Here is a 26722-nt window from a genome sequence, read left to right as displayed (position 1 = left end):
AAATTTTCTTTAATGGGAAAAATTAGTGTCTAATAAACCCAACTTGGCCACTGCATCGTTAGCTCATTAAAAATCACATTCCATTCTGTATGAAGCATTTTTGAACCTGTTCTATCACATTTTGTAACGTTTATTGTTATTTGCTACCAGCGAAAAGAAAGAGGACAGCCCTCAGATTGCTATATTCTAGAAGAATGAGACAACCAACCCTATTCGTTGAGATACTAAACTAGACAGGTACCTTGTCCACAGGGCTGCAACTAGATGCTTGGTCACCCGGGGCAAGCGCGCATTTTGACACCCCCCCCCCCTTTTTAATGTTGAAGGAGAGGTTTCAGAATGAAATTTGTGCCCCCTTGGGCCTAGCATCTGGGGCACGAGACCCGCCTGCTCATCCATATTTCTCTGCGGAACTTCTAATGAATTGGTGCATGTTGGAATGTGTTTGTACGTATAGTGAAATTTCCTGTGAAGTTTGTTTCTGTGTAATGCTTGTTATGTGTAGTGCTGTCATCTGCAATGACTTTTTTAAACAACTCAAGTTTTTTCTCAACTCATAGTGAGTGAAGTGTAATGAATGAATAATTGTACCGTTATACGGCTGTTGCTCTCTGCAGCGAGACTGAGATTTCATTGAGACGCTCTAAAACTAAAGCTTCGCTCTACATGATTCCTGTACCCAATCAAAAGATTTTTTTAATTTACATATTTTGGGAATGTAATAAGTTAATTACCCTCACAAGAAGTGGTGCCACCTGTTTTTTACAGCAAACTCTTCAATTCCTCTTAATGATACATTGAAATAAAAGAGAAATAGGCATCATTTATACAAATCAAACCTTTCATTAAGTGACACTTCTACAGAGAGATGGATGTCCCCATTTGTATCTCTTTAAATAAAGGACTCTATTTAGTCTCTCACATGTGGATGTTTCTTATTAACAGGTTCCACCATATACGTTCGTCCTTGTCAGGAAACTTTCCTGGCAAGGGTACACAACAGATATGGTGGCATGATGACAGAAAAAGATTATTACCACAGGGAGTCTCTCACCGAGGGGTTAGCGCACCAACCTCTCGGTGAGTATAAAAAAGACTGGCATTGAGAATCAGCAATAAATTGTAGGTACCAGCCTAATTAGCCCTCGTGTGCAAAAAATGATCAAATTACCACTGTATATATGGTGTCCCAGAACTACTACCAAAATTAGTGGAATTGGAGGGCTGATATGTTAAACAATATTTGTAATTTAACTTTATTTAAGGTAACAAATGACTTTTTTTTAGCGCATGTTTACACACAATTTAAGACACTGGTGCCAAAAAAGGGAACAACGAATATTAGTCCCTCTGGGAAAAATGTATATACAGGGTGGGCAAAAAGTCCGTAGAAACTTTAAAAATGAATAAAAATCGAAATAAAAAACGTTTTGCAGGGTTAGCATCACTAAGTCACGGGAATTTTTTTGATAGGGAAAAAACCTCAAAACAGCTGATAGATGGCACTGGTACGAACGACTTCGGTGGAAATATGCAAATGAGACGGTTATAAGAACTTGCGCTCCTAATCCACTACTAGTTCACCTTTGTAAACAGTGTATGTGAACAAGGATGCTGAGTACGAAGGATAAAGATTTTTGTTGATGAAGAGTTGTTTTACGTGAACCAGGAATCATCGACCATTGCCTTGTGTAAATTCCGAGTTCAGAAGAATGTGAGGACTGGAAAAGGGGCATTTTATCAGCGCCACCTATCGGTTTTTTAGTTTTTTTAACCTCTCCTAAAAAAATTCCCGTGATGACCTAGCGATGCTAACTCTGCAAACCGTTTTTTATTTCGGTTATTTTTCCGGTTTTTATGAATTTTTAAAGTTTCTATGTGTGTGCGTGGACTTTTTTGCCCACCCTGTATTTCCGTTACACAAATAGTACTGTACTAAATGGAGAGGAAAATGAACAGTATTTTTTCTCCCTTCTCACACTGTACATAAAATTTCACTATTGCTCCTCATGGTGTTAGCAAGATTGCCATATTTTCGCTATTTTGGAGGTAGATATTTCTGAGACATCGTGTATATAATGTTTAGCAAAACATGTAATTGAAAGTAAACAACAAAACACCAAATAAAAAAAACAACCAAAGATGATCTAATCTACGTTTAATCTATTTTATTGATCATTTACATTTAATATTCATCAATCAATTTTCTACATTTAATTGAATTATTCATTAGACTACTTTGTAATCTAATAAACATTTCGCTTTAATTTTAAGAAATGCAATTGCCTTCCAAATATACATCGGAGAAAAACATTTAACGGCCCCCGTATTCACAATATAAGGTGATATAACTTAATCAAATCAATTAATCTTCTACATTCAACTGGATTATTCATTAGATTACTTCATAATCTAATATACATCTCGTTCTAATTTTAAGAAACGCAATCACCTTATAAATAATGCATCGGGGGAAAAAAAACATTTAAGACTCGTATTCACAATATGAGGCAAAAAGACCGGGAAGTAACTAATTCACAATAGGTTTACTTCTCAAGAATGCTATAAATTTATAACCTGCCAATTTCACAAGAAGACAATCTCTTATAAAAGACCCACAGCATCGTTTAAGAAAATTAGGGATAGCGTGAACACACAGTTCATAATCAAGATATCAGTCAAAAATGCACACAAGAAATTCAGAAACTCACTCAAATCTCATTGAGATTCCTCCCAGACTTCAAAAGCTGTCCTATTTTTCAGTCTCAGATCCATCCTTTCCCACCTGGCCATCAGAATTCTCGTCGATGCCACCGTTGCCTGCACCAGCTTTGAAATTTCCACGTGAATTAAATCCATCTTTCGATCTAATCATATCTTCGAGGTGGTTGATTAGTTCGTCAACATCCTTAAACTGTGCGTTCGGTCCGAAGGCTTCATCAAACTCGTCTTCGTTGATCACATTAATGTTGTTTATGCCGTCCAGCTCATCGTTTAGTGGTCCCATGGCTTCACCGAACTTTTCATCTTTGTTTCGTGACGTGCTGGCATGTTGACGATGTGCGAGTGAATCGAAGGCGTTATCCATACGTTTGTTGATCGATGGTTTGTTGACATATGGAGAACGTGGGTTTGATCCTGAAAAAAAATTCATCTTCCCTTGATGGATCACCGGTATGTTGGCACGTGGAGGACGTATGTTTGGTCCTACAGAGGCGTTCACCTGGTCACTATCGATCAGGGTTACTTTTCCTTGGAGAGGATATACGTTTGGTCCTATAGGAATGTTCATCTGACCTTGACCAATCAGCGGTGCGTTGGCATATGGGGAATGTATGTTCGGAGCAGGTCCTACAGGAGTATTTTCTAGACTTTCATCGATCATGCTTACTTTGCCTTGGGGTGGATATAGGTTTGGTCCTACAGAAACATTCATATGGCGTTGACCGATCAGCGGTATGTTGGTATATGCAGAATGTATCTTCGGTCCTATAGGAGCATTCTCTAGACCTTCATTAATCAGGGTTACTTTGCCTAGTGGAGGATATATGTTTGATCTTAGAGGAACATCCATCTGGCCTTGACCGATCAGCGGTATGTTGACATATGGGGAATGCATGTTCGGTCCTACAGGAGCATTCTGTAGACCTTCATCGATTGGAGCTACTTTGCCTTGCGGAGGTATATCTGTATATGGGGTGCGCAGTCCTGCGGAATCATTCACTTGGTTTTGGCCGAACAGCTGTGCATTGGCTTGTGGAGTACTCACGTGTGGTATGTCCTGCAGAGGTGATCCATTCAAGTAGTATTGAAGTGATGGGAATCCTCCTGCGTTATGGTCGGGCTTTTCATTAATCAAATTGAGTAATTTAATCATCTCCAGCAACGTGCTATCTGTATTCGCGCCTTCAAAAGGTTCTCCGAAGGAAATAGGACTGCCACCGATATGTATATTGACATCCGGGAACTCGTGATGATTGCGCCAGTCCGATCGGTTCTTATCTGCTCCGCCACGATTTCTTCCATCGAATCCTTGGATGTTAATGCCAGTGGTGCTTTCTCGTTGAAAGTGAGATGGTGCACTCACCTGATCCAGCACATGAAGACAGGCGAGCATGCGTAATATTTCTCGCCCCGATTTCGTTCCTAAAAGTTTGTCGGCTTCCAGGCCATTCACAACAAACGAGTAGCATTGGACTGGAGGGCCGAGATCGCGCTGGGAACATTCTTCACCTGATCTGCCGGAGTGGGTACTTGAACCAATTTGGCTTTCGCCCTTCGAAGCTTCTTTAGTCGGGCTGCCTTGACTTTCATTAGCTCCATTAGTTTCCTTGTTCTTGGGTGACTTCTGACGAACTGGAAACGAGGGAAATCCGGTTCCAGCTGCATTGTTGATCGTTGCTGACCGTAATCCACCAGAAGCTGTTCCAATCCCATTGAAATGGCTAGCTGTTGAAGTTCCTTGTCCTCCGATGTTGTTGCGCATATTCCCGCACGAAGCTGATTTCCTCATCTTTGGTGGTTGTGGAGGATAGCAGAAGACACGAACTCCAACCAATCGGGATGGCTGCACTTTTGGAGTGCAGGTTTTCTTTTTGTTGCAGCGTGAAAATAGACAACCCATCTTGCCAATGCTCGAACGGATATCTCGAACTTTTTCGATGTATCAAGAAGTAATCTAGAAAACGAACTCACGGGAAACACGCAAAGTCACCGGAGAATTCGACCGTCCGCTAGAGAGACGAAACAGCGTATGAGCTTTCGGGCGATTCGGCGGCTCTTTTTTATAGAGACATGGAACGTTCTAGAAAGTGTAAACGTTCCGAATGTTCCAGAAAGATACATAGCATGTTTTTTCTGGCGCCACCGAGTGGAACCTAGACATGACATGTATGCAACACACATGAGTGACGTATACTGTACCAATGGTAGTCGTCAATTTAAAATACATGGAAAATCAGAGAATATTCAGTGCAACAAAAATACACAAAATTAATTAATTATTTTCAACTAAATTTTTTTTTTTGTTCAAAATTAGCGGATTAATTTTTTTTTCTTGTAGGAATGGACATAGATTTATGCCGATGGATTTAAAATTATTTATAAAATAAATAGACCACTCACGTATATAAAAAGAAGAGTCATGAAAACTTTTAAAAATGTTTAATGAGAGTTCGGGGGGCACCAAATGATTGAAGGCTTTCATTAATTCTGAAATTTCGTAAAATTCACATTCACTCTGAATTTTCATCAATTCCGGAGAGAATTATTTCTTTCATTAGTTTTGGATTTCCGCAAATTTTTCAATTTTTATTTGCTCTGGCATCGCTTCTTCCACTAATTAAAGATTTTCATCAATTCCAAGTCTTCGCTTCTGGAATTATTACTTTCATTACTTTTGAATTTCAATTAACTCGGAATATTTTTATTTGTTCTGGAAAAATTTGAATTTTCAATTCCAAATCTTCATAATCCTGAAATAATTTTTTTTCTTTGATTCTAGAATTATTTCTTTCATCATTTTTAGATTCCCATCAATACCAAATTTCCATTAATTCTTGAAGGATTTCTTTCATTAATTTTGGATTTTCAATTCCAAATCTTCTTCGATGAAAAAAATGAATCTTTATTTGTTTTGGAATCATTTCATTCATTGTTGTTCGATTCTCGATACTATCAAATTTTCATTTTAATTCCACAATTATTATATTTTCTTATTTTCTGGAATTATTTTTTTCTTTAATTTTCAATTTCCATCAATTCCAAATCTTCATTAATTCTGGAATTCTTTTTCATTCAAATCTGGAAAATTACTTATATTAATTATATATTTTCATCAACGCTGAATCTTTGTTTGTTCTCCCTGGGGAACCATTTCTTTCATTAATTTTGGAATTTCATCAGTTTCAAATTTTTATTTAATTTGGAATTATTTCTTTTATGCATTTTCAATTTTCATCCATTCCAAATCTTCATTAATTATGGAATTATTGCTTTCATTAATGTTTGATTTCCATCAATTTCAAAAATCTTCATTTTTTCTAAGAAAATATTTTTTTTCATTAATTTTGAATTTTTATTTGTTTTGGAATTATTTATTTCATCGCTACTGAATTCTCATCGATTCAATTATTCTGAACTTTCCTTCGTTCTGTGTATATAATTATTGCTTTCATCAATTCTAAATTTTTATTTCATTAATTTTGAATTTTCATTGGTTCTGCAACTATTTTCTTCTTCGAGAATTTCCTTCAAATTCCTTTTTTTCATGTTCGCGTGTTGTATAGATATTTTTTAGTTCTCCCGATATTCTGTTGATGTGTGCCTTTTTGGGAATCGATCCCCCTTCAACATAGGTAATCAGGGCTCAAAGAGCCTTAGAAATGTTTAAGCCTCTGGAATCCCCGAAATCACATTAAAATGCCCCATGTGAGTATGCATTGTGACCGCCACCCCGGAAGGGGGTAGCTGACAGCAGGGCCAAATCATGAAAATTCACAATAAATGCACAAAATAATTACATACAGCAACCATGAAAATTCAGAATAAATGAAAGAAATATTTTCAGAATTAGTGAAAATCCATTAATAAATGCGATAAATAGTTTCAGAACTGATGAAAATTCAGAATTCCAGAATTGAGGAAAATGCAGAATTCCAGAATTGAAAAAAATTCAGAATTCTAGAATGGAAAAAATTCAGAATAAACGAAAGAAATACTTTTTCAGAATTGATGAAAGTTCAGAATTTTATTTCTTTCCTCATGAAAATGCATATTTTTAGGATTGATGAAAATTCAGAATTTATGAAAAAAATTATCGTTACAGTAAATGCGAGCCAACCCCCCCACCCCACAAAAACTCGGGGCCCAATGCGGTCGCACCTGTCGCATACCCCTAAGGGTGGCTCTTTCTGACAGGGCTCTAATCTAAAGACAAGGGGAGATCGACCTTATATATTTTCTATTTTTGGTCATAGGGGGATTTACTCGAAGATCAATCAGGGGTAACCATACTTTGCGAGTAATTTCAGAATTAATAATGGAATTTCGAAATTCATGCAAGAAATAATTTTAGAATTCATTGGAATTTTTCAGAATTCGTGCAAGAAGTAATTTCAGAATTAATAAAATTTCAGAATTCACGCAAGAAGCCATTTCAGAATTTTCAGAAGCAATAGAAATTCGGAACCAATGCAACAAGTAATTTCAGAATTAATGAAATTCAGAAACAACGCAAGAATTAATCAAAAAATCAGTAAAAAATTCGGAATTTCTGAAAAAGAGAATATTTTCAGAATTAATGGAAATTCTGAATTGATGTGATAAGTATTTGAGGAAAACAAATGAGAATATTGAATTTTTATTCAAGAATTCATTTCAGAATTGATAACAATTTAAAATTGATAAAAGAGGTAATTCGAAATTGATGAAAGAAAATTTATAAGTAATGGAAATTGCTAATTATATATATAATGCGAGATATATTTCAAGAATTAATAAAAATTCGGATTTGATGAAAGAAGGCAATTTCAGAATCAATGAAAATTCGGATTTGATGAAAGAAGGCAATTTCAGAATCAATGAAAATTCGGATTTGATGAAAGAAGGCAATTTCAGAATCAATGAAAATTCACATTAATGTTACAAGTAATTTTAGAACAAACGACATTTCATAATTAATGCAAGAAATTATTTTGGAATCAATGAAAATTTGAAATTGATGAAAGTAGTAATTCACAAAATTTATGAAAAAAACAAGTTTTAGAAGTAATAGAAATTAGGAATTAATGCTATTTGAGTTATTTCAGGATAAATGCAAGAAATAATTTTTGATATAATGCCCCAGAAGTAGTCTTGGCGTCGCTTTACCGCGATTTACGCCAATTTCCGCCGCTAGATGGCACCACCGGAAATGTTTTCGCGCGTTTTTGACCGACTTCCTTTTTTCGCCGGATTTCGAACCAGATTACCTGTCCGATATATTTCGAACCGGACTACCTGTCGACCGTGTTTATTTTCAAAATGGAGGTATTTTTTTATGTCACTGTCGAGACGTTATCTTGACTATGGGATGTTGTCTGTGGTTATCAACTAATTTCCGATAATTACTATACGCTCTTTGGAGTTCAAATTCAAAGTAAAACTAAACTCGAAACTCGAAAGGATTACAGGCAGTACCTGCCCGTTTGCGGGCATTGGCTGCCTTCTAAACCGGCCCTCGGGGGGCCACTACGAAGAGGAAAGACAAGAGAGTCTGTGGATGTTTAAATTCGTGTGTGTATGTACGTGTGACAAGAAAATTATGAAATTTAGTCTGGCTTCTGAATATTTGCCTCTAGGAAAAATCAAACATGTCAGCATTGTTAGTTAGTATAAATGTGGAAAAGGAGGAAAGTAGACGTGGGGCCCCCAGAGTTGAGATCTTGTCCCAATTCTGAGGCGCCATTGGCCGAATCTGAAAACTCTTGCGATTGGTCGAATCTGAAAAGAAGGAGGGGGGAGGAAAGATGGTTAGTTCTTGTTAGGGGGGGGGGAGTGTGACATAGGAAAGGGGGGAGTTAAACTAAAAGGGGTATGGGGTCATATCTTGACCATGGGATGTTGTCTGTGGTTATCAACTAATTTCCGATAATTACTATACGCTCTTTGGAGTTCAAATCCAAAGTAAAACTAAAAGGGGCATGGGGTCATATCTTGACCATGGGATGTTGTCTGTGGTTATCAACTAATTCCCGATAATTACTATACGCTCTTTGGAGTTCAAATCCAAAGTAAAACTAAAAGGGGCATGGGGTCATATCTTGACCATGGGATGTTGTCTGTGGTTATCAACTAATTCCCGATAATTACTATACGCTCTTTGGAGTTCAAATCCAAAGTAAAACTAAAAGGGGCATGGGGTCATATCTTGACCATGGGATGTTGTCTGTGGTTATCAACTAATTCCCGATAATTACTATACGCTCTTTGGAGTTCAAATCCAAAGTAAAACTAAAAGGGGCATGGGGTCATATCTTGACCATGGGATGTTGTCTGTGGTTATCAACTAATTCCCGATAATTACTATACGCTCTTTGGAGTTCAAATCCAAAGTAAAACTAAAAGGGGCATGGGGTCATATCTTGACCATGGGATGTTGTCTGTGGTTATCAACTAATTCCCGATAATTACTACACGCTCTTTGGAGTTCAAATCCAAAGTAAAACTAAAAGGGGTATGGGGCCATAGCGTTATCTTGACCAAGGGATGTTTCCGTTCTCACGGGGTTCTTCCCGATAATTACTATACGCCCTTTGGAGTTCAAATCCAAAGTAAAACTAAAAGGGGTATGGGGTCATAGCGTTATCTTGACCATGGGATGTTTCCGTTCTCACGGGGTTCTTCCCGATAATTACTATACGCCCTTTGGAGTTCAAATCCAAAGTAAAACTAAAAGGGGTATGGGGTCATAGCGTTATCTTGACCATGGGATGTATATAACCCCCCCGACAGCAAGGAAAGACCATCATTCTTAGTTTCAAGCTCGATCGAGATGGATTCCGCTGCAATCTTTGACGAAAACCCATTACCTAGTGATATTGACTGGGATCTAGAGGAACAGGTATGTTCAATATCATTTTAATTTCTTTTTTTATACCAATGTATCCAACGTATTTTATTTTTTGAACGAGTTTTTATTTTTTCTAGAATGCGTTGATCTTCGGATCGGATTTCCATATTGATGAGGCGCAGTGGATTATGGCCGAGAACCCTTTCTCTCAAGAAATCGATTGGACCCAGGTCGAGAAGGTTGGTTCAATTTGTTTTAAAATTATTTACTATCTCTTTTTATTTGTCTCCTTCGATTATTTAATACTGTTTCTTTCCTACAGGATGCCATAGAACAGATAGGTGGCGGTGGTGATCCGGGCGAGGGAACTTCGAATTCCGTAAGCATTATTTATGTCAATTAATTATTTTTTTTACTTTTTTTTTCAATATGCTCATTCTATTTTTTTCTTTTATAGACCCGACGTCCATACGTGCTGCAGGAGCAGTCCCGCAAGCTGAACAAGAAGTTCAATGCTGAGCAAATCACTTATGCTGCCCGTATACGAACCGAAGCCCTAGTGGACCCGTCAACTCGCCTGATAGCTGCAATGGCTTTTTTGAGATCAATGTTGAGGCAGCTGATAGACGAGACAACCAACGGGCTGCATTCTGAGGACCGCATTCGGTAAATATTTATTGGATATTCAGAGTGTTTTGAGGAATTTTTTTGAATTGAATAATTAATTTTTTTTTTCTTCAGGATTGTCATGACGTCCGATAATTTCGACAGGCCTATCTCTACATCTCTTGTTACTGTAGCCTCACTCACCATAGAATCACTCCTGGCTGTGATAATGAAAGTTCTACAGAGCAAGAACTCTATACCCCTGGACGACCCATCTCTCAGGTTTGATGTCATTACGGTCCGACTACCACGAGGTGGTGGCAGATGCAAGATTGTCAACATATCGACTGACCGGTTGGCAAAAAAATCAGTTACACGTATACCCGAGGACGGACTGTGTTGTAGTCGTGCCATCGTTGTTGGACACGCCATCCTTGAAAAACATCCGAGGCTGTCGACGGTCAAAGATGGGCGCAAGAATATACAGAGAGACATGGCTTTGGCATTACATCGAGTGGCCGGAGTGCCTGAAGGTCTTTGTGGCTTTGATGCCATCACCAAGTTTGCCGAGGTTCTAGACGTCCAAATATTTGTCAAGTCTTCGGAAGAATTTTATCGGGTAATTTATTTTATTCACCGATATTATTTTTAGTCAGGAAGAATTTTTTTATTTCATCACTTGAAATTATTTTTTATATTTCTTCAAGCTGTTTCTTTTTTAATGTAGGTGGTGTTCAAGACACCCAAGAAAGACAGAAAAATATTTTTGTTGCTCAACGACGGGCACTATGACCTCATTACATCTCCCAAGGGATTCCACGGCTCAATTTACTACTGTCCGGATTGCGACAAGGGCTACGACCATGTCCAGAGACATAAATGCGCAGTCCGATGCAACACCTGCTTCAGCGATGCATGCACTCTCGTCATTCCCCAACGCTGCGATGACTGTCACAGGACATGTCGATCGGCTGAATGCTTTGCAAGGCATAAGAGTCTCGGGGGCAAAAACAGCAGCTTCTGCCAGCAATTCTACGAATGCCCGTCCTGCAAGAAATTTCTTGTAGAAAAAGAACGGCCTCGAGGCAAACACGTTTGCGGGGAAAAGTATTGCAGCAACTGCAAAAATTTTCATCAAGATGAACATCATCTCTGCTCCCTCAAAAAGAAGAAGGCGAAGACCCCTTCGGACAAGATCGTTTTCTTCGATTTCGAGACGGATCAATCTTCAGGCGAGCACGTGATAAACTTTGCAGTTGCTCAGTACTCGGACGGAGCTGAATTCGTCTTTCGAGGGTATAACGCCCTCAACGAATTCTGCGCCTGGCTCTTCCGCAAAGAACATAAGGGGTACACTGCCATCGCACACAACATGAAGGGGTTCGATGGCCAATTCCTGCTCAAGTAAGTTTTTTTGAAAATGTTTACATAAATAGCATGTTACTGTTTTATTATGCATGCATTTTGTAATTTTATAACACATGTGTTATTTTTTTCTTTACAGATATCTCCTAGAACAAGGAATAAAGCCTTCTGTTGTGCCGTGTGGATCCAAAATAATGGCTTTGCGGCTAGACACCATCAACATCCGGGTTATCGACAGCCTTAACTTTCTCCCTATGGCTTTGTCCAAACTGCCGAAAACTTTCGGGTTGGAGGAGCTGAAGAAAGGGTACTTTCCTCATCTCTTCAACCGACGGGAAAACCAAGACTACAATGGACCCCTCCCTTCCATGAACTTCTTTAATCCGGAAGCTTTCGCCGTCGAAGCGAAAGCGAAATTCGACAAGTGGTACGAGCAGAGGAAAAACGAAAGTTTCGTCTTCCAAGACGAAATGTACGAATACTGCAAGTAAGTTGTTTTCTCCTCCATATTGAGTATATTTTATTCATTATTGTTTTATTCGTTTAGATTATTTTTTCCATTCTTTTAACATTTCTACACTATGTTCTTAATTTTTAGGTCAGACGTCGATATTCTTCGTCGATGCTGCTTGCAGTTTCGGAAAGAGTTCTTGGGATTAACCGGCGTCGACCCATTCCAGTACCTCACCATTGCCTCGGCCTGTATGGCGACCTACAGGTCGAAATACATCGATGAAGGCATTATTGGGATGGTGCCCATTAATGGTTACGTCAACAATACCAATAGCAGTCGTCTTAGCATTGAATGGTTGTCATACCTAGGGTTGAACATTCAACATTCCAGAAACGGGACGGGAGAAAAAAGAGTGCTTGGGCTCAGCGTAGACGGGTTTTGCGAGGAAACAAACACCGTGTTTTTGTTTCATGGTAAGTAATATTAATTAATTTTATTACTTTGTTTGCTTTACTACATATGTTTCATTTTATTTATATATGCTTTGTTTCTTTTCAGGATGTTATTGGCACGGCTGCCCACACTGTTTCGAAAAAGATATGGTGAACCCCAGCACCCAGAGCTACATGTGGGAACTCCACAGGAAGACCTTAGAGCAAGAACAAAAAATCCGTCGAGGCGGATACAATCTCGAAGTCATGTGGGAGCATGACTTTAACGCCCTGAAGAAAACGGATCAAGCTCTCAAATGCTTCCTGGTGGACTTTTACTATGTTGACAGGCTTAACCCACGGGATGCATTCTATGGCGGAAGAACTAATGCCATCAAACTTTTCTATCAAGGCACTGCAAAATATATTGACTTCACGTCTTTGTACCCGTGGGTCAATAAATACTGCAAGTGAGTGCTTTAAAATTTATATAACTTAAAAAATATGGCTACCATTACTTTGTTTTTTTACAAGTTTTTTATTTCATTTCAGATATCCGGTTGGACACCCCCAAGTAATTACCGAAAACTTTGGAGAGCTGGGGTCCTACTTTGGCATCATTAAATGCAAAGTTCTACCACCAAGAGCATTATATCTGCCCGTTCTCCCATACAGGTATTATTATAATTTTTTATAACGTGATCTTCACGTATTCCCAATCTCACATATTTTTTTCATAAAATTTTTTATTATTTTTATCATTATATATTTCATTTTTTATAGATCCGGTGGAAAATTGACCTTTCCCCTGTGTCGTTCGTGTGTGGAAACACGCATCAAAGAATGTCATCACAACGACGAGGAAAGATGTATCACGGGTACTTGGGTGACTGAGGAGCTCAAAAAGGCTATCGAGAAAGGATATATCGTGAAGAAGATATACGAGGTATTTTTTTTTTTTCTAATCCATAATTATTTTTAATGTTTTCCCGATTATTTTTGTTTTCTAATTAGGATTGTTTTCTCTAGGTTTATCATTTCGATCAATCTCGAGAGGGTCTTTTTGCCCCCTACATCAACGCCTTCCTCAAGATCAAGCAAGAGTCCTCAGGATGGCCGTCAAACTGTGTAACGAATGTTGACAAAGACGCGTACGTGAAGCAGTATCAGCAAATTGAAGGCATAAAATTGGAGCCGAGAAATATCCAAGTCAATCCAGGTCGGCGTCAAGTGGCGAAACTTTGTCTGAATAGGTAATTATCATTTTTTAACGATTGAAAATTTTTTGAAAACCATGCTTTTTTTATGATGAAATAATCATTTCTTTTTTTTTCCAGCTTCTGGGGTCGCTGGGGCATGCAGGAGAACAAGACGCAACTGTCATACGTGACTAAAGCATCTGATTTTCACAAGATGATGAACGATCCCTCTATTGAGGTAATTATTATGCATGCTACTGTTACATACTACTCTATTATTCATAAAATGTTATTTCATTTAATACTTGATTTCATCAAACTAATATTTAAAATGATATGTGACCAAACTATTTTTTTTTTTTCAGGTCAAGGATTTGTATCTCCCCACTGATAACGTTGCAGCTATTGAATGGCACTACAAAACAGATTTTATACCCCAGACCGACCGGACCAACGTTTTTCTGGCTGCCTTCACGACAACGTGGGCCCGTTTGAAGTTGTATTCCGAGATGGAAAAACTAGGAGATAACCTTCTATATTTTGACACCGACTCGTAAGTTCGTTGAAAAAATTAATGTTTCATTTAATTTTTCAATGTTTTATCACTTGACTTAATGGTTTTTCTTTTATTTCAGAATCATCTATGCTAGCAATGGGACCAACGATCCACCATTGGGCGATTTCTTGGGCCAATTCACAGATGAGCTCGATGGTCATCACATTACGGAGTTTGTGTCAGGTAATTTTTCTCATTCTCGTTATCAAACTTTAATTCATCCTTTAATTTCACAGGTTGAGACGTTTCTCATTATATATATATTTGTTTTTGAAAAATGCTTATTTTCAGGTGGAGCCAAGAATTATGCCTATAGGAGGTCAGATGGCAGGACTTTCTGTAAGATTCGAGGCTTCACACTCAACTTCAAAAACTCGCTAGAGCTCAACTACGACACGATGAAGGCCCTGGTCCAGTCCATGGATTTTGCAACGAAGATCGCTATTGTCGATACCCACAAGATAGTGAGGGAGGCTAAGAGGAGGCGGATACTGACCAGACGAGAGGAGAAAAAATACGGTCTTGTATACGACAAGAGGGTTCTTCTGCCCGATTTCACGACGCTGCCTTATGGGTATTAATTTTTTTTCACGTCAGAACATGTTTCTTACCGCAAAGTCCCTTATGTAAATACGCCTATTTCATGAATAAACTATTTATTTTTGTTATAGATTTGTTTCTCTCGTGTGTGTTTTTTTTGGTATTTAATGTTATGCAAACAGAATTAACTGTCATTTGCGATGGAGGAGCTAAAGCTTAAACATCCTTTTGGATGTATAGTGTCTGGACCGACTTCTTCGGGAAAAACTCGGTTTGTTTCGAGACTCATAGCCGAAAAAATGATTGATCCATTTCCTACGGAAATTGTTTGGTTCTATGGTATTTATCAACCGTTTTATGAACAGATTTCAGGTGTCACATTCGTAGAAGGTTTACCTACAGATTACGAATCTTACATAGGTTCGCGAACGTTATTTGTTATCGATGATCTGATGTCCGAGCTAGGCAACGACAAGCGATTAACTAATTTGTTTATTCGCGGAAGCCACCACAGAAACCTTTCCGTGATATTCATCGTTCAAAATTTCTTTCATAAAGGCAGTCAGATGCGAGAAATATCTTTGAATGCGCATTATCTCGTCTTGTTCAAAAATCCGCGAGATAGAAGCCAAGTTCAACATTTAGCTAGGCAGATGTATCCGGGTAGACAGGCATTTTTTCAAGAGGTTTTTAACGATGCCTGTAAACCCGCTTATGGATACCTATTGATAGACTTGAAACCGAACACGGAAGAACAATTACGCCTGAGAACCGGTTTTTTCCAGAATGATACATATTACGCTTACCAACCCAGATAAATTCATTTCGTGTCAAGCAGTCGAAGAGGTCACATCATGGAAGGGGGTCTTGTTATAGACTTTGAAGGTTTCCAATGTACTTCGAGAGGATTTATAGTTAAAGAACTGGCCTACTTTTCGTTAGATGGCAGTAGTTACGGGACTTATACTTTTCAACCACCTTATGACTGGTTCGAACTGAGCGGTAAAGAAAGGGCGTCTGCTACGTGGGTGATGTCTAATCTACACCACATTTCATGGGAGGGCGGCAACATGCCTTATGAAAAATGTTCAGAAATTCTCTCATTGTTGTCGGATTCGTATTCTGAAATTTATTGCAAAGGACTTGAAAAATGCAAATTCATTGGGCAGATGACGGGGAAGATCTGCCACGATCTCATTGGCTATCCTACATCCCCCTCTTTACCAAATCCCAAAGTCCGCTGTTTCAAACACGGCTTTAATTTTCCCCATTGCGCACTGATCAAGGCCGTCAAATACGGTATGTATATACGAGAAAGAGGTTTCGACTGTCAGTGACGATCAAGATGTCGAGGTACGCACAACGAAATTTAGAGACTCTTAAAGAGCTCACCTGTTGTAGAGGCAAGAAGCGTACTGATCTGATAAAGAAAAGTAGCAACAGTGTCATACGGGCTCTATGTGAAGTGTGTCTTAACGTGTTAAAAGGCAACGTTCCCGTCACGAAATCTCAGAAAGCGAAACTCAGTCGTCATAAGAGGAGTCTGAGAAATTTGTCTAAGAAGAATCTCCCACTATATAAAAAACGGCGTATTTTAGTCCAGAGAGGTGACGGTTTTCTCAGTCTACTTTTACCAGCCGCAATATCCGTTATCTCCTCACTCATAAATGGAGCACGCTAAAAAATACGTCATCGTTCCGGCAGATAGACATTTGAACGCTGTAGAACAACAGCTAAGCAAGTTAGATGGTGATATCAACATTGTCCTCAAGAGAAAAGGTCTGAGAGACGATGAAAAAGCGAAACAGTATTTGCAGGTATTGCAAAGGTACCTAGCGCTCACAGAAAATTCGAATACTGAAATTTTAGGGGAAAAGAAAGAAGATGATATAAGACCCGATTTCGAGAACATGATCATACGAAAAGCCGCTCCGAGTCACAAGAAAAGAGCTAGAGAACTGGTTGACACCATGAAAGTGAACAACAGACAGCTGTTTTGGAATGAGGACGGCGAACTTGTTCAAGATGGCGTTGTGGTCCCGGGAACCAATATCGTGGAACTCATAAGACATAATCTGAGAAAGAAGAAATTTGGGAAAGTACCTAGAGGAAACGAAGCATTTAAAAATTCCGTTGAACAAATAATGTCTCCTCAATGGTTATGCCTGTAACTTTTTTCAGAAGCAATAAAGAATATGAAAATTTAAAAACCTGTGTTATTTTTTCTAGTATATATTCTCACACGATATAATTATACTCTCATTTGCTAATGAACAGGGCTAAGAAACAGGTGTGTTTTAGCGATAACGTATCAATATTCGTAGTTGGAGGCGAGGATAGAAGAGGGTTTTGGCTCGAGGATGCGATAAGATTTAGGAAGAGAATATCCGATTTTGAAAAAATATGGACAAATATACAAGTCCCTCCGAACCGGCCAGTTTCGGCGGAATCAACGCGTTTCACAGGCGTCTTAGAGAAACCGGAAAAAACGTAACTTTGAAAGATGTCAAAGAATTATTGCAGGGTAACGAAGCATATACATTGCACAAACCATCCAGAAAGAATTTTAAGAGAAATCGGGTGATAGTGGGTGGTATAAACGAGCAATTTCAAGCCGATTTGGTAGACATGCAGGCCCTGAAGAAGGAAAACAAAGGTATCAAATACATACTTACCTGCATCGATGTTTTATCAAAGTTCTCATGGGCCATACCATTGAAAGATATAACTGTAAAAGAAGTTGCAAGCGTTCAGAAAAATTTTGAGAGACCGCGTATGCAAGTATTTGCAGACTGATAAAGGTACAGAGTTCAAAAATAAAACTCTACAAGCTTATCTAAAATCGATGAATGTCATGCATTTTTCAACAGAAAGCGAGAAAAAAAGCCTCTGTTGTCGAGAGGTTCAACAGAACTCTTAAACAGAAAATGTTCAAATATTTCACACATAAAAATACGCACAAATACATAGACGTGTTAAGCGAACTAATACATAGTTACAACAACACATGGCACTGCAGTCTAAAGACTAAACCCGTTCTTGTTACTGAAGAGAATCAATCGGTCGTTTGGAATGAACTGTATAAGGATATCTTGAAACCCGTGAAGACAAAGTTCAAGTGTGACATTGGAGATACGGTCCGCATAAGTCGCGCTAAAATGGTTTTCGAGAAAGGATATGAACATAATTGGACTCGTGAAATTTTCACTGTTAAAGAGAGACTCGAGCGCTTTCCTCCTGTATACAGGATAAGCGACTCTGACGGTGAGATTGTCCAGGGTAATTTTCACGAATCTGAATTGCAGAAAGTGAAGCCGAGCGAGTATTATCAAGTAGAAAAAAATTCTAAAGAGACGCAAGGTAAGAGGTAGGATGGAGTATTACGTAAAATTTAAAGGCTACGACAGCAAGTTCAACGTATGGGTTAGTCATCTCAAGCGCATATAAGTGACAGTGTTCACACAATTATCGGTCATTCAACAAGATGTCGTTCTATGTAACACTTCCCAGCGACAGTTCAGGGTCATACTATCCTGAAAATACTATATCTCATTTTGTCACAAGATTGCCATTTCCAATAAGTTTGACTGGCGAATGGGAATGTGCGCTTTCGGAGATTGTTTATTCTCACACGTGGTACAACATAACCGAAAAAAATAATCTGTTCGGGTTCGATCTTGGTGATGATAAATTGCAGGGAAGAAACGTACCAGTCGGATATTACGAAACAGTTCCAGATCTCTTGAACGGCTTGAAGATACCAGCCTTAAGAAACAAAATATTGTTCAATTACAATGAAAACACCAGGAAAGTGAAAATAACACTAAAAGATGGGGCAAAACTTCTGTTAAAAACTGGCATTGCTGAGCTACTGGGATTCGAGCCAACGCTGATCGAAGAAACTACCGAAAGTCCTTACGTTGCTGACACAAACGTGTTTTTTCCAGTTTTGTACATCTATTCCGATATTGTGCAGCCGCAGGTTGTGGGAGATGTGCAAGCTCCTCTACTGAGAGTCGTTCGCGTGAAAGGAAAAGATAACGAGGTTATAAGCTCTCATTATGATAGACCTCACTATCTCCCTATAGCTCGAAAAGAATTCCAGACTATAGAGATAGAAATTCGAGATAGTTCGGGAAATCACATACCTTTCAGTAGAGGAAAGTCGATTCTGATTCTTCACTTCCGCATGAGACAGTTCTTATAAAAACACTGGTCTTATCGATCCGTTGTCATTTACGAACTAGATACGAAAGATGAAGGTTCCATACCATTGTTGCACTAAACAGTTTGAGGACTACTATGTCCAACAAGCCGGACAAGGCCTGCCGTATTATTCGGGTGCTGTAATGCAGAGAGGATACGGTCTAGGTAGTATATTCGGAAGTCTTTTTAGAGTAGCCATGCCTTTTCTTAAAAAGAGTGCTAAAACTGTTGGTAGACAGATTTTACGCTCTGGCGCTGATATAGTTGATGACGTAATGAAAGGTGAAAACGTTAAAAGAGCAGCGAAAAGACGAATGGGTGAAGCTGGAAAGATACTGACAGGAAAAGCAGTGGCCAAAACTCGGTCCATGTTTGGAGCGGGACATAAAAGGAAACGCAAGAAGGCGAAACGCATCATTTTAGCCAAACGACCCAGCGGGAACACACACGATATTTTCGATCCGTGATGGCTTTTCTCTTGAAGGATTCTCCTCAACTGGCAAAATCTGAACTCAACCTTTTCACTCTACCCGGAACACAAACTACCATAGAAAGCGGAAAATGGGTCACCTATTACCCGCTTTCAAACGTCTCCGATGGAGGCCCTCTGGAATTTAACATTGGAGGAAGTGGTGATGAGTATCTGGATCTCTCTCAAACGTTAATTCACGTGAAAGCTAAGGTCGTGAAAGGTGATGGGTCTTTTCTTGATAAAGAGAGTAAAGTCGCACCCGTGAACCTTTTCTTGCAATCCATGTTTTCCCAGGTTGATGTTTCTGTGAATGACCGTCTGATATCATCTTCCAGTAACACGTACCCCTACCGAGCTATGATAGAAAAACTCTTGAACCACGGTAACGAAAGCAAAACCAGCCAACTGACAACTGAACTCTTTTATAAAGACACTGCCGGAAAAATGAGTGATGTGGACCCTACGTCAAAGGACCCCAATGAGGGTTTAATACAGCGAGCGGCGTTCATCGAAGAAAGTAAGACCGTCGACATGATTGGTTCGATTCACGGGGACATATTTTGTCAACAGCGACTCTTGCTGAATCTCGTTTCCCTAAGAATAAAGATGATTCGTAGCAAGTCAGAATTCTGTCTGCTTTCGCCAGACAAAAGTGCAAACTTCAGAGTTGTTCTCCGTGACGCATGTTTATACATAAGGCACGTCAAAGTGTCTCCTGGTGTGCTTGTAGGACATGCGAAAGCTCTAAGTCATACTTCAGCCAAGTATCCGATAGACAGAGTAGTGTGTAAAGTTTACTCGCTACATCAGGGAAGCATGTCGTGGGTTCAAGACAGTGTCGTCGTTGGACAACTACCCAAAAGGGTAGTAGTCGGAATAATAGACAACGACGCTTTTTCGGGATCGTATAGCAAATCGCCGTTCGAGTTTAAACATTACGACCTTAACTTCATAGCCACGTATACTGACGGACAGCCAGTTCCTTTCAAGCCTCTAGAGCCCCAATATGATCAAGGATTATATGTCCGAGCGTATCATAGTTTGTTTTTAGGGACTGAAAAAGCCTGTCAAGACAGGGGTATAGATATCTCTAGAAGTGAGTTTCCATTGGGATACGCTATCTACGCCTTTGATCTGAGCGCCGATCTCTGCCAAGGCGATCATTTCAATTTGATCAGACACGGCAACCTACGACTGGAAACAAAGTTTAAAGCTCCGCTCGTCCAACCGGTTTCAGTCATTGTCTACTTGGAGTTCGACAACGTCATAGAAATAAATCAGGCACGAAACATCCTCTACGATTTCAGCAGTTAAATATGTACTCATCTCAAATAAAAACAATTTTAGAACGCGAAACACCATACTTCATCGATGTGTTTCCATGCGACATGCTACCTGTGCATATTCAAACCTATCCGGCGTCTTTAGTTGTGAACGCGGATAAGCACACACAACCTGGTTCGCACTGGATGGCAATCAACATTCCGGACAAGAACACCTTGGAATTTTTCGATTCATACGGACAGAAGCCAGAGACTTACGGAAAAGAAATTGCATCATTTACAAGAAGATATAAAAACATTTTATGGAACTCGACTCCTCTACAATCACCTACCTCCAATGTATGTGGACAATACACTGTGTTCTTCGTTATACAGAGAAGTAGAAATGTAGCTTTAGAAAGTATTGTTAAGAAACTAAACAGAAAAGGAAATGATTTTGCTGTTTATCAATATGTAAAGAAAAATTTTGCTGTACGATTATTATTCAAGAAATAAAGTATTTAGTCTAAAAAATTGTCTAGCGTTGGTTATTTAAAAACAGTACCCAAATGAAACACAACCAATTGAAAATAAGAAAACATTTATTAAATGCGATAAATAATGATTATACAATGAATAAAGATCGATAAAAGGCTAATAAGGGTTATACATGAGGGAATAGGGTGTTTGCATAAATCCTCGTTCAGCCTCCTTAATCAAATCTGAAATACGAATCGACTTGAAAAAAGTCGATTCGTATCGACTTTTTCGACGAGTAAGGCCCCGCCCCTTTTAGTTTTACTTTGGTTTTGAACTCCAAAGAGCGTATAGTAATTATCGGGAATTAGTTGATAATCACAGACAACATCCCATGGTCAAGATAACGCTATGACCCCTTTTAGTTTTACTTTGGATTTGAACTCCAAAGAGCGTATAGTAATTATCGGGAATTAGTTGATAACCACAGACAACATCCCATGGTCAAGATAACGCTATGACCCCTTTTAGTTTTACTTTGGATTTGAACTCCAAAGAGCGTATAGTAATTATCGGGAATTAGTTGATAACCACAGACAACATCCCATGGTCAAGATAACGTCTCGACAGTGGCATAAAAAAAAAATACCGCCATTTTGAAAATATATCGGACAGGTAATCTGGTTCGAAGTCCGGCTAAAAAAGAAAAAAAAACGCGCGAAAACATTTCCGGTGGCGCCATCTGGTGGCGGAAATTGACATTATCGCGGTCAAGCGCTGCCAATACTACTCCCAGAAGCAATTTAAGATTCTGTAAAATTACAGAGTTCATGACAAAAGTTATTTTAGAATTAATGGAAGTTCGGAAATTAATGTGACAAGTAATTTGAGAACGAATGAAAGTTCTAAATTTATGTAAGAAATTATTTCAGAATCAATGGAAAATCTGAAATTTACGAAATATTTAGTTTAAATTTTTATTTAAAAAAATTAATTTCAAAGACACAATTGAAATTTCAGAATTAGTGTAAATTCTGAATTGATGAAAAAAGTAATTTGAGGATTAATGGAAATCAAGAATTGATGAAAAAGAGTAATTTCGGGGCGAATGGGATTGCAATTGATAAAAAATAATAATTTCAGGATTAATGGAATTCGGAAATTCATTTATTTTTATTTACAACGTTCATAATTATTTTAGAACAAATGAAAATTTAAAATTGATGAAAGTAGCAATCTAAAATTGAAAAGTAATTTCAGAAGCAAAATACAAAAATTAAATTCAGAAATAATGAAATTCAGAGTTAATGCGAGAAGTAATTTAAGAATTAATGGAATTTCAAAATTCATGCCAGACTATTTAGGAATCAATAAAAATTCAGAATTAGTTTCAAAAAGTAATTTCATAATTAACGGAAATCCGATGAAACTATTCAACAAATACGAAAAGTAATTTGAGAACAGATGATAACTCTGAATTTATGTAAGAAATTATTTCAGAACTAATGAAAATTTAAAATTGATGAAAGTGGTCATTCAAAACTGATGGAAAAAATAATTTCAGAGGCATGAAATTTCGGAATTTAATGCGAAAAATTTTATTTCAGAAATAATGAAATTCAGAACAAATGCAAGAAGAAATTTAAGAATTGATGCATAAAGTATTTTTATGAATTAATAAAAATTTAAAATTGCTGCGAAAGATAATTTCAGAAGCAACGTAAATTCAGAATTAAAGAAACCATTAATTCCAGTATGAATTGAATTTAAAATTATAATGCGAAAAGTGATTTCAGATTTAATGAAATTCAGAAATAATGCATGTAAAAGTTTTTAAACCAATAAAATTTCGGAATTTACCGGAGAAAGTAATTTAAAAATTAATCAAAATTCGGAATCGGGGATAAAAATAATTGCAAAATTAATGAAATTTTTCGAAAATAATGTGAAAAGTAATTTGAGAACAACAACATCTTATATAATTGATTCCCCAGAATCATAAGCAATTCCAGAATCATTATAGTTGATTTCGGAATGTCCAAAAAATTCTGGAATATGTCATTCCAGACTCATTATAAGTGATTCTAGAATCATAATGTCATTCTAGACCATAATTTTTCCATAATCATAATGTACTTCCAGATCATAATTATACTATAATCATAATGTTCTTCCGGATAGTAATTATTCCAGAATCATAACATGGCATTACCGACTTATTATAAGTGATTCCAGAACCATATTATGATTGATTCCAGAATTATAATATGCCATTCCAGAATCTGATGACTTTCCTGAATCCTAATGTCATTGCAGGGAAAAAAAAATTTCATTCCAGATTCATAATATGGCATGCAATAATCATAATATGCCATTTGTCATTTAGACTCATTGTAAATGATTCCTTCCAGAATCCTAATATGCCATTCCAAAATCATATAATTGATTCCAAAATCATATAATTGATTCCAAAATCATATAATTGATTCCAAAATCATATAATTGATTCCAGAATCATAATATGCCGTTCAAGAATCATTCGTGTTTCGGGAATCATAATATGCCATTCCAGACTCATATTGAGTGATTCCAGAATCATTTTTTTATTCAAGAATCATCATAAGTGATCCAGCATCATGATATACCATTCCAGACTCATTATAATTGATTCCAGAACCATTATGATTGATTCCAGAACCGTTATGATTGATTCCAGAACCGTTATGATTGATTCCAGAACCGTTATGATTGATTCCAGAACCGTTATGATTGATTCTGGATTCATGATTAGGGATTCTAGAATCTGACCACAGAAAAAGATTGCTACCGCAGGGAGTCCCACATCGACGGGTTAGTGCACCAATCTCTCGGTGAGTATAAAAAAGACTGCCGTTCGGAATCTGCAATAAATTGCAGGTCCCGGTCTAATTAGCCCACGTGTGCAGAAAGTGGTGCGACAAAAATGATCAAATGATTCCAGAATCATAAAATGTCATTCCAGAATCATAAAAAATATGGCATTTCAGGATCATAATATATCATTCTAGAATCTGATGACATTCCTAAGTCATAATGTAATTGCAGAAAAAATAATTCCTTCCAGAATCATTATAAACCAAGGGTGACCAACAGCTGGTCCGTGAGGTGATTCTGTGAGGCCCGCGACTAAGTAAAATTAGTGTTATTAAATTGATTTTCTTTTTATCATTATTTAAGCCATAGTTTCCCATACTTTTTTTGTCCCACACACATCGCCCCCTTCTACAGAAATTTTTTCCCCCATCGGCCCCCAACGCAATCGAACTCATAGGATCCTGTGTTAAACTCGTAGCTTCTACCGCCCCTCTGCAGGGGCGTAGCCAGAAATTTCAGGGGGGGGGGGGACCAAAGTGATAGAACAATAGATTTGGCCATCTTTATCACTTTTTTCGCTCATTTTCTCACATTTCGGGGGACGACGACCAGACCCCCAAATCCCCTCCCTCGCTACGTCCTTGCCTCCCTTGGAACATTTCATCGCCCTCCAGCGGGAGTTAACGCCCACGTTGGGAATCACTGATTTAAGCCATCATTTTTCACAGCAGGCCATTAAGAGGCTATTTACATTCATTATTTCTAGTGACGATAGTAATTAGTAGAACCCGGAAGTTCAGGCGAAATGTCATAATTTTTTTTTTGCATATTTTCAAACCCTTTCTTTTGTAAAAATTAGTTTTTTCAATTTTTTCTGTCAAAAATTCCTATTTTTCGATACTGTTTTAGTATGTTTATTCGTGAATTTTTTAGAGGCCTTATTATGTAGAACTTAGATTTTTTTAGCATTGGCACAGGGCCGGCGCCAGGCATGAGGCGGCATTTTCTAAGACAGATTTATTATGACGGTGCTTTCACTGTCGCGAATTTTTACACATCGAAATAATTTTGAAGGGAAAGCGCGAGTAAATAAAAAAAGCACAGGAAAATGGAATACTTCGCAGTGTTGAAATGCTATTCAAAACTCTTTACTATTCGGTACTTAATTCATCTCAACACACCTCCTCTCTTTAGCAACATTTTTTTCCAATTTAGTTTCCTTTCTTTAGTCGAATGCCCCCCCCCCCCCCATCATATAAGTTGATTGTGTTGGATATTTCCTGTTCATCTTCCAACAAATATCTCTTTTAAGCCAACACCATACTAGAAGTCGCTCTAAAATGGTGCTGTTTCGGCTCCGGAATGTTCTGTCTATTTCTGTATATATTCCTATAATCTGTTCTCTATATCAGGATTTTTCCAACTAAAGTTTCCGCGGAACCTTCGATGATAATGAGGCTGTTCTACAGAACTCAAACAAATTTTTGAATATTTAATCACAAGAAAAGTGTGTCCCTACTGCCGTTCCGACAGCCGCTGTGGTGGTCGAGTGGTCATAGTGACGGACTCGCGATGCGAGGATCCGGGTTCGAACCCCACAGTGGTGGTCGGCTGAAGTTGGTTTTCTGTGGTTTCCAACTTCAACGCGCGAATGCGAGCCGATCTCCCCGTTAAAAAGTCTCGTCACAGAGAGCAACAGTCCTACAACGTTACAAATATTCAATCATTACACTTCACTCACAATTTGAAGTATAGATGGCAACACTGAAATATACACAACACTAGCTACACACTCAGACTGTTAGGTGCACTCACTTTGTTCCAGACTCTGCCACGAAGCTGGGCTGGAAGAGATCTCGGCAACGGGATAAGTCCGGTGGCAGAGACCCTGGCGTTCATGCCGTTCCGACAACATCATAGCCCCTAGGACAAAATGGAAGAGGACCTTGGCAGCACCTCTTAATTTACATATTTATTATCACTAGAGCCCGGATATTGCATGTTTTGGCCTTTTTTTAGCATTAATGCATATAAATGCATAAAATCAAAGAATTTTCAGTATAAGTGCATATTTTGAAGATTTATTTAAGCTCACTCGATTTTTTTTTAATTTTCCAAATAAATATTGTTCATAATATTTTCATAACATCGATTTTTTTCCCGCAGGCGAAATTTAGTGAATTAATACATATTTATAAAGTATTTTACAAATATTAACCGTTTTATTGTTAGGCTATTTCTAGAGATATGTCAAAGTGTTAAATTGTTTTTAGAAATGGTGGTTAACATTCTTTTGTTACTGCTATTTTGGTATTGAGCAGCTACAACAAACTGAAAATTAAAAAATGCCTAAATAAAAAATATGTAGAAGTTATTTGCTTATGCGGGTACATATATATGAGGGGGATATATATTTTTCGTAAATGAAATACATATTAAGAAACAGAAAAGATGAATTTTAAAAACACATTTGCTTTTTTTTGCATGGTTATTTTTAATGCATATTTTCTCATTTTTATACAAATTTCGGAATTTTTGACTTTTTCAAGGTTTCTAATGCATATTTTGGGGTGTTTAATGCATATTCAGGAATTTTCAATGCATATTTAGGAATTTTCAATGCATATTTAGGAATTTTCAATGCATATTTAGGAATTTTCAATGCATATTTAGGAATTTTCAATGCATATTTTGGCATTTTAAGTGCACATTTTGTATTTTAAGTGCATATTTTTTCATTTATAAGTGCAT

At 37.8% G+C, this 26722-nt stretch overlaps 4 protein-coding genes and 1 long non-coding RNA gene across 5 annotated transcripts; all 5 read left to right on the top strand.

Moving 5' to 3' along the window:
- The first annotated feature begins 9492 nt into the window (after positions 1-9492).
- On the top strand, positions 9493-10191 carry LOC149075720 (uncharacterized). The gene is made up of 2 exons (XR_016194193.1): positions 9493-9601; positions 9688-10191. It is a non-coding gene; the product is annotated as an uncharacterized LOC149075720 (long non-coding RNA).
- Positions 10140-12456, top strand: LOC149075719 (uncharacterized). The gene is made up of 5 exons (XM_089242135.1): positions 10140-10216; positions 10292-10775; positions 10884-11560; positions 11661-12008; positions 12120-12456. The coding sequence occupies exons 1-5, from the start codon at positions 10140-10142 to the stop codon at positions 12454-12456; spliced, it is 1923 nt and encodes a 640-aa protein (XP_089098261.1).
- A 50-nt stretch (positions 12457-12506) lies between these two features.
- On the top strand, positions 12507-13389 carry LOC149075718 (uncharacterized). Its single transcript, XM_089245461.1, has 3 exons — positions 12507-12876; positions 12959-13081; positions 13190-13389. The coding sequence occupies exons 1-3, from the start codon at positions 12515-12517 to the stop codon at positions 13386-13388; spliced, it is 684 nt and encodes a 227-aa protein (XP_089101587.1). The 5' UTR covers positions 12507-12514; the 3' UTR covers position 13389.
- Positions 13390-13762: 373 nt separating this feature from the next.
- LOC149075717 (uncharacterized) lies at positions 13763-14799 on the top strand. The gene is made up of 4 exons (XM_089242134.1): positions 13763-13843; positions 13971-14158; positions 14241-14344; positions 14453-14799. Exons 1-4 carry the CDS (start codon positions 13763-13765, stop codon positions 14740-14742), a joined length of 663 nt encoding a protein of 220 aa, XP_089098260.1. The 3' UTR covers positions 14743-14799.
- A 4574-nt stretch (positions 14800-19373) lies between these two features.
- LOC149075716 (uncharacterized protein F54H12.2-like) lies at positions 19374-20693 on the top strand. Its single transcript, XM_089242133.1, has one exon. It carries the CDS (start codon positions 19374-19376, stop codon positions 20691-20693), a length of 1320 nt encoding a protein of 439 aa, XP_089098259.1.
- Positions 20694-26722: the final 6029 nt, after the last annotated feature.

The sequence above is a fragment of the Pholcus phalangioides genome, unplaced genomic scaffold (genome assembly GCF_987345545.1).
Source record: "Pholcus phalangioides strain wild (caught in Gottingen) unplaced genomic scaffold, Ppha-v1.0 ptg000015l_1, whole genome shotgun sequence".
In the NCBI taxonomy this organism is placed as follows: domain Eukaryota; kingdom Metazoa; phylum Arthropoda; class Arachnida; order Araneae; family Pholcidae; genus Pholcus; species Pholcus phalangioides.
The sequence above is the reverse complement of the archived record's forward strand: the minus strand, read 5'-3'. Positions and strand labels throughout refer to the sequence as shown.

Coding starts and splice junctions, on each gene's coding strand:
- LOC149075719 (XM_089242135.1), top strand. CDS start 10,140: ATGGCTTTTTTGAGATCAATGTTGAGGCAGCTGATAGACGAGACAACC. Junction 10,217..10,291: donor CATTCTGAGGACCGCATTCG/GTAAATATTTAT, acceptor TTTTTTCTTCAG/GATTGTCATGACGTCCGATA. Junction 11,561..11,660: donor GATGGCCAATTCCTGCTCAA/GTAAGTTTTTTT, acceptor TTTTCTTTACAG/ATATCTCCTAGAACAAGGAA.
- LOC149075718 (XM_089245461.1), top strand. CDS start 12,515: ATGCTTTGTTTCTTTTCAGGATGTTATTGGCACGGCTGCCCACACTGT. Junction 12,877..12,958: donor TGGGTCAATAAATACTGCAA/GTGAGTGCTTTA, acceptor ATTTCATTTCAG/ATATCCGGTTGGACACCCCC. Junction 13,082..13,189: donor CTGCCCGTTCTCCCATACAG/GTATTATTATAA, acceptor CATTTTTTATAG/ATCCGGTGGAAAATTGACCT.
- LOC149075717 (XM_089242134.1), top strand. CDS start 13,763: ATGCAGGAGAACAAGACGCAACTGTCATACGTGACTAAAGCATCTGAT. Junction 13,844..13,970: donor TGAACGATCCCTCTATTGAG/GTAATTATTATG, acceptor TTTTTTTTTCAG/GTCAAGGATTTGTATCTCCC. Junction 14,159..14,240: donor CTATATTTTGACACCGACTC/GTAAGTTCGTTG, acceptor CTTTTATTTCAG/AATCATCTATGCTAGCAATG.
- LOC149075716 (XM_089242133.1), top strand. CDS start 19,374: ATGGCTTTTCTCTTGAAGGATTCTCCTCAACTGGCAAAATCTGAACTC.